The sequence below is a fragment of the Mustelus asterias genome, chromosome 14, assembly GCF_964213995.1.
Source record: "Mustelus asterias chromosome 14, sMusAst1.hap1.1, whole genome shotgun sequence".
NCBI classification, from domain to species: Eukaryota; Metazoa; Chordata; class Chondrichthyes; order Carcharhiniformes; family Triakidae; genus Mustelus; species Mustelus asterias.
This window is the reverse complement of record NC_135814.1, coordinates 84,041,803-84,049,175: the sequence shown is the minus strand read 5'-3', so window position 1 is coordinate 84,049,175 and position 7,373 is coordinate 84,041,803. Positions and strand designations below refer to the sequence as shown.

General features: G+C 41.9%; 1 protein-coding gene across 3 annotated transcripts; it reads right to left on the bottom strand.

Moving 5' to 3' along the window:
- Positions 1-1,517: 1,517 nt before the first annotated feature.
- Positions 1,518-6,719, bottom strand: LOC144503824 (gamma-crystallin S-1-like). 3 transcript variants are annotated; one of them, XM_078228747.1, is made up of 3 exons: positions 6,711-6,719; positions 4,034-4,276; positions 1,518-1,793 (listed from the first exon to the last, which is right to left on the bottom strand). In XM_078228747.1, exons 1-3 carry the CDS (start codon positions 6,717-6,719, stop codon positions 1,518-1,520), a joined length of 528 nt encoding a protein of 175 aa, XP_078084873.1. The 3 variants fall into 3 exon arrangements, with proteins under 3 accessions (XP_078084873.1, XP_078084875.1, XP_078084874.1); XM_078228749.1 differs by lacking the exon at positions 6,711-6,719 and adding an exon at positions 4,360-4,380; XM_078228748.1 differs by lacking the exon at positions 6,711-6,719 and adding an exon at positions 4,360-4,368 and having other exon boundaries at positions 1,518-1,786; positions 4,030-4,276.
- Between the last annotated feature and the right edge of the window lie 654 nt (positions 6,720-7,373).

The window sequence follows — 7,373 nt, the reverse complement described above, 5'->3', positions numbered from 1 at the left end:
CAACATTTAAGAGACATCTGGATGGGTATATGGGTATATGAACAGGGAGGGAATAGAGGGATATGGTCCAAGTAAGGCCAGAAGATTTTTTTTTAATTCGTTAATTTTTAAAAATTTAGTTAGGGCATCATGATTGGCACAGGCTTGGAGGGCCGAAAGGCCTATTCCAGTGATGTAATTTTCTTGGTTCTTTGTTCTTTGTAATAGATGAGGCAGGACTGCAGAGCTCTGATCTGATCCATTGGTTCTGGGATCAATTAGCTCTGTCATTGCTGCTTGCGCTCTTTGGAATGAAAGTGGTCCTGTGTTGGATCTTCACCAGGTTTACACCTCCTTTTCAGATATGCTCCTGGCATGTCCTCCTTCATTCTTCATTGAACCAGGGCTGATCCCCCAGCTTGAAGGTAATGGTAGGGTGAGGGACTAAGTTGTGGTTGAATTCTGCAGGTGCTGATGACCAACAGTGCCTAATGTGTGCTTAGTTTGAGTTGTTAGATCCTTTTTGAATCTATCACATTAGCACGCAGGTGGTGCAGCACAATCAATTTGAAACCAGGCCATCGTCTCTGTATTAACCTCAAAGAGGCTCATGAGGTTGGCCTCTTGAAGTAAGAGTTCCCTGATTGAGGTAATGATTGCCTTCCCAATCAGGGAGTCTCACCTGTATATATACTGAAGAGTGTCAGGGCTGCTGACACACCGGATTCTGACTGTGTACCTAAAGCACTTTTAGAAGTGGAATTGAGTTTGTAAATAAAGGGAATCCGGTGAAGGCACACTGGCCTCTGAAGAGTTATTTAGGTTTGCACAAGGACTGTGCAGTGTAGTTGTCATTCTTACCAATACTGACATGGCACATGCTCCTGTGATTGATAGATGACAATCTATCAATCGCTCGATCGGTATGTCTTTCCCAGGTTTTGGTTCCTTCACCACCTGTCACAGGCCCAATCTGACAGATATATTCTTCAGGCGTCGGTCGGCAAGTTCAGTCAGTGGTGGTGCTATTAGTTAAAATCAGAAATTGAAACTATGCAAAAGAATGGTATGTAACTGAAGGGTAGTTTTTTTAAAAATGGGATCCTATTATTTCTTTACTTGTTGCTTTCATGATAAGTCACGACATCTTGCATGAAATTAGTAGGATTCATCCACCTGAATAGCGGTCTGAATTAATAATTTAAATAATGAAAATTAGCATCTGGGTGCCGTATATATTCTTATTTTTATTATGGTCGGAATTTATCATAATTTTTTTCATCCTGGCTGGAAATTTACTGCCCTGCCCGACACGGGAATCGGAGTGGGAGGGGGGTGGTGCTTGGGAAGGTCCGTTGACCTCGGGCAGGATTTTATTGTTTTGGGACAAGTGAGACCGTAAAATATTGCCCCTCATGAGCATAAAATATCCATAGTAGCAGACATACAAAATCACAATCAAATCAGTTGTGCTGATAGCATATTTATTATGTTTCAGAATATTTTAGCATGGGCAAAATTTAGTTTTCAACAAGCAATTAAAAATCCCTCATGCGTCTGAAAGATCCGATAGTTGAGTTGTAGCCACCCCAGTCACTGTATCTCCTGTATTCACCGGGTCTCATGAAGTACTGTCGGCCTCTGTAGTTGGGCTGTTCATAGAAGATCCAGTAACCGTCCATCACATGGCAGGAGTTAATGTCACGGTAACGGAAACGATCGTAGACAGAGGGACAGTCATCCATGATTTCCATCATCTGTCCCCCAAAGTCGGGCCTCTCGTAAATCCTCATTCTGTAATTGCTACCTCGGTACTGTAATCAGATAGATCAGTGGATTATGAGAGAGGATCTTAGATTGGATGATCACTATGTCAATCCAGTTTGGGTGGAGCTAAGATAAAGCAAGGGGCAGCAAACATTGGTGGGAGTTATTTTTAGGCCAACAAACAGTAGTGGTAATATAGGGCACAGTATAAATCAGGAAATTATAGGTACACGGAATCATTGAAGCATAGAATCATAGAATCACTAGAGTGCAGAAGGAGGCCATTCGGCCCATCGAGTCTGCACCGACAACAATTCCACCTGGGCCCTATCCCCACATATCTATCCCACTAATCCCTTTAACCTATGCATCCTGGACACTAAGGGGCAATTTAGCAATGGAACAAATGTCATACAGTAATCATGCGGTATTTCATCTACTTACAGACCGTAAATCTAATTAGCACTTATGCTGTGGAGGACAAAATCCTGGAATTTTTGCAAGATAGTTTTCTAGAACAGTCTGTTGAGGACGCTTTAATTAATAATCTTGTTGTAAAGGAATCTTTAAGGAAGAGTGATCAGTACATAAGGGAGTTTTACATGAAGTTTAGAAGTTTATTTATTAGTCACAAGCCGGCTTACATTAACACTGCAGTGAAGTTACTGTGAAAATCCCCGAGTCGCACGTCTTTCAGACTGTGGGAGGAAACCGGAGCACCAGGAGGAAACTCACACGGAGGGAACATGCAAACTCCACACAGACAGTGACCCGAGTCTGGAATTGAACCCAGGTCCCTGGTGCTGTGAGGCAGCAGTGCTAACCACTGTGCCAACGTGCTGCCCACAGTGATGTAGTTCAACCTGAAACTCGGGACTCAAATCTAAACAAAGGAAACTACAAAGGGATGAGGGGCAAGTTGATTGTGGTACATTGCGAGGCTGCATTTAAAAGTCTGATGGTAGACAGGGAATAGTAGCATTTCATGAATTAATACATGCTTTACAACAAATTTACACTCCCTTGAAACACAAAAGCCCAATAGTGATCCAACCATGGCTAAATAGGGAAGTTAATGATTTTGATAGATCAAAGAAAGAGGTTTATGAAGCTGCCAAAATAGAGTCGTAAGCCTGATGATTTGGAGCTTTTTAGAATTCGGTTTGTGAAAGGCAAGTCATATTTGACAAACTATTGGAGTTCTTTGAGGATGTCACTAGCAGAATAGATAAGGGAGAACGAGAAGATGTGGTGAACTTGGATTTTCCAAAGGCTTTTGATAAGTTCCCACAAAAGAGATAGCAAACAAAATTAGAGCAGATGTGAATGGGCATAATATATGGCATGGATTGAAAATAGGTTAACTGACAGAAAACAGAGAACAGGAAGGAACATTCTCCTTCTCACATTGGCAGGCTGTGACTAGTTGGGTACTGCAAGAATTGGTGCTTAAGTCCCAGCTACTCACAATCTATATCAATGATTTGGATGTGGGGACCAAATGTAATATTTTCAAATTTGCTGATGACACCAAACTCGATAGAAATGTGAATTATGAGGAGGATGCAAAGATGCTTCAAGGGGATTTGGACACTTGCCCATTATGTGAGTGGGCAAGAACATTGCAGATGGAATACAAAGTGAAAAAATATGAAGTTGTTCATTTTGGCAGGAAAAACAAACATGCAGAACATTTTTAAACGGTGAGAGATTGAGAAGTGTTGATATCCTGGGTGCCCTTGTTCATGAATCACTGAAAGCAAGTATGCAGGTGCAGCAAGCAATAGAAAAGGGAATGGTATGTTGGTCTTCATTGCAAGGGGATCGAGTACAGGAGTCGATATGTTCTTTATCAAGTGTATAGACCCTTGATGAGACCCCACCTGAGGCATTGTGCATAGCTTTGGCCTTCTTACTAAGGGAGGATTCGATTGTCATAGAGGGAGTGCAATGATTCACTGGGATGGCAGGATTGTCCAGTGAGGAGAGATTGAGGAAACACTACCTGTATTCTCTAACGTTTGGAAGAATGCATTGAAACATTCAACTCTCTCTGCAAAGGGCAAATAGGACTACCTGAGGAAAATCCAGACTGTTACATCATAGACCAACAATTGCAATTTGCAATTTAGATTTCAGCTTAAAATTTGGATTAATCATGAAGGAAATTGATTAAAGGAAAGTGGGAATGGTTTTTTTGATTTATTAAATAAATGATAAATAAACAGGGAATTTCAATATAAATCAGTTGATGAGTGCTTATCAGGGCCACAAATTTATTACTCACTTGTGGGAAGGAGCGACATGACCTGATGTTGTCATTGAATCCCATCCAGCGCTGGTAGTCAGGATATTCTCCCCTGGTCAGAACATACTGGTATCCCATGTAATTGGGTTTTTCATACGTCACCCACCAGTCACTCTCAACACGGATGGAGTTACAGCGGCTGAAGTAAGGGGACAGGTCAGCACAGTCAGTGCTGCACTCATAGTGCCGACCCTGGAAGTTCCTGTCCTCGTAAAAAATGATCTGTGTGGAACATAAATAAAATGAAATTCTTGTATTTCCCAATGAATTATTAATGATGTGAAAAGTATGAGAGTCGACCTTACCTTTCCCATGTTGAGCTCTCAGTTGGAAAAGCAAATATCATCGCTCTGGACGTTCAGTATTTATATGTTCGAGAGGCCATTGCAGAGACAACCTTTGTTATTTTAAACAATCTCAAGCACACATCAGCAAAAACAGACCAAGAATTAAAATGTGTCAGAGAATACACCATTATTCAGAGCAGTGGATTGCTATTGGTTCCTCTTGTTTTGCTTTCATTTCATTTTGATTGTCCTGTGGTTAAAAAAAGCAAACAAAGAATGAGAGACCATAGCTATTCTCAAAGTGCAATACAAAAACTTTGAACTGTGAACTTTGCTGAGCTGTCCTAACACAGATGTCACCGCTTTGTGTATGATTTATTTTGCATTCAGGTATAAAACAGGTGAATGCTTGTCACTTTGAAAAGCTTTACATTTATACAACTGCTTTGCTGTGTTGGAGCTGCATATTCAGCAGTCTATTTTACTGGAACTGATCATCACCTCTTTCACTTGGTCTGATTTTTTACGCTGTTTAACTGCTCCAATGGGCTCAAGGCTGCCTTCCCATGTTCCACCGATTCTAAACTTCAACTCTTCTGAAATCCTGCTTCCCATTTCTTAACTCACAGCAAGTTCTGTTCACCCAACAATGGGCTGAATGGCCTACTTCTGCTCCTATGTCGCATGGTCTTACAATCAGTAAGGGAATCAAGGATTATGGGAATAAGGCAGGAGAGTGGAGTTGAAGATTAGCACATCAGACCAGTCATGATCTCATTGAATGGCAGAGCAGACTCGATGGGCCGAATGGTCTACTTTGCTCCTATGTCTTATGGTCTTATGGTCCCATCATCAATTAACAGCATTGGCTTCTGTTCTTAGCAATAATTATATTCCAAACTTTATCAAATTCCTATAGTGCAGAAGGAGGCCATTCAGCCCATCGAATCCACACCGACCACAATCCCACCCAGGTCTATTCCTGTAACCCCACATATTTACCCTGTTAATTCCTTGACACTAGGGTCAATTTATCATGGCCAATCAAACTAACCCACACATTTTTGGATTGTGGGAGGGAACCGGAGCACCTGGAGGAAACCCACACAGACACGGGGAGAATGTGCAGACTCCACACAGACAGTGACCAAGGCTGGAATTGAACCCGGGTCCCTGGCACTGTGTGGCAGCAGTGCTAACCACTGTGCCATCTCTGGATTTCTATTGTTCCATATGAGAACAGAGATGGGGATAATTATTTTTCTCTCAGAGGGCTGTGAGAAGTATTTGGAAATCTCTTCCTCAAAAGGCGGTGAAAGCAGACTTTTAAACTTATTTTTAAGGCAGATGTAGATAGTTTCTTCATAAGCAAGGGGGTGAAAGGTTATCAGTGGTAACTAGGAATGTGTGAAGTCACAAATAGGGCAGCCATGATTTTATTGAATAGTGGAGCAGGCTTGAAGCTGAGTAGCCTACGCCTGCTTTTAATTCATATGCTCATATGTTCATATGTTACAACTCAGATGGCTAGGCAGTGAAAGATATAACTGGAGATCAGCCTTCAAACATTTCCAAGCCTTTATTTGAAGAGACACATTGGTTGAGATCTTACTGCCTGTTCATGCCACATTCCCACTGCAGCGAGGTCTGAGAATTTAGTGAGGGTGGCGTTCAGCTGGGGGGGGGGGGGGGAAGGAATGGGGGTGGCGATCAGCTGGGAGATGTGAACGGGGGCGGTGATCGCCCGGGGGGACCGCAATCAAGGATCTCGATTGTGTGGGGGGGGGGGGGGGGGGTGGTGATTGGGGATAAGGTGGTGATGTCTGGGGAAATGGGGGAGTGACAATCTCCCAATGCACTATGTACTCTTGTACATACTGCATTGGGAAATCAGGCAAATGTGCAATAGCGCCCTCTCGCAGTCAGCAGCTAACTTTTCGGTGTGAATAGACTCCATCCCCTCCATCTACTGGTGAGAATCACACTTTGCCTCTCTAAGTGGCATAACATTTGCATTTTTCTCTTGCCGAAAAAACAGGTCTGAAACTTTCCCGCTTGTTTGGCACTTAGAATTTATTTTGGTAAGATCGCCCCCATTGCTGCTGAAATACTCAACTGGTAGATCAATGTCTTTGCACGCTTTGGTGAAACCAATCAAAATGAATTGTTTGGCCTAACGAAGATGATTTGCTGCAGACCTGCACAGGGGTGGAAGCAATCACTATCATCTTAAAGACACTGACAGTCCATCACTTGGAATGGAAACTTGAATGAGTCACTTCACTTCTACTGCATGAGTTTGAATGAAGTTCAAAATCAGTGATCACCCGAATATATTCAGAAACCAAAAGAGGCTTTTGTAAAAATACTTTGTTCATGCTGTTGAGAAAGGTTTAGACTAGATGCCAGGGGGATAGGAATCTGAGAGGGAGCTCAGATTCGAGGGAAGCAAAACTGTTGAAAGCAATTAGGAAAGTAGAAAGCAAAAATAGAAGACAGACAAAGCATAGGCAAGCATTGAATAGGTCATGAAAAGACAGTAATTTTCAAAAAGCAGGACTGCACCTATCTGAGAGAGGTTGAAGATTTGAATGCACGCATTGAGGAAAATGGACATGATTTACTTGCCTCTCTGTCTATATATGGCATGTTTGTGAACCCACCTCTCCATTCACCTGATGAAGGAGCAGCGCTCCAAAAACTCATGATTCCAAGTAAACCTGTTGGACTTTAACCTGGTGTTGTGAGACTTCTTACTGTGTGATTATGGGTAGTGTAGAATTCCTAGTATGAGGCCCTTCATTTTAGTTTTACTATAATAAGTAGGCTAGGTTAAGGTAATTATAAAGTGCCTTATATATATATAGTGAGAATTCACAATGTGCCTGGAAATATGCAAAGGTATCATAAACTGTATAACCACAAATTAACCAAGTATTATATTATAAGTTTAAACTGTATTTTCAATACATATGTATTGTGCGCCTTGGCCAACTTCATTCTGAATGCAGCATGATGGGAAACACAGTGGT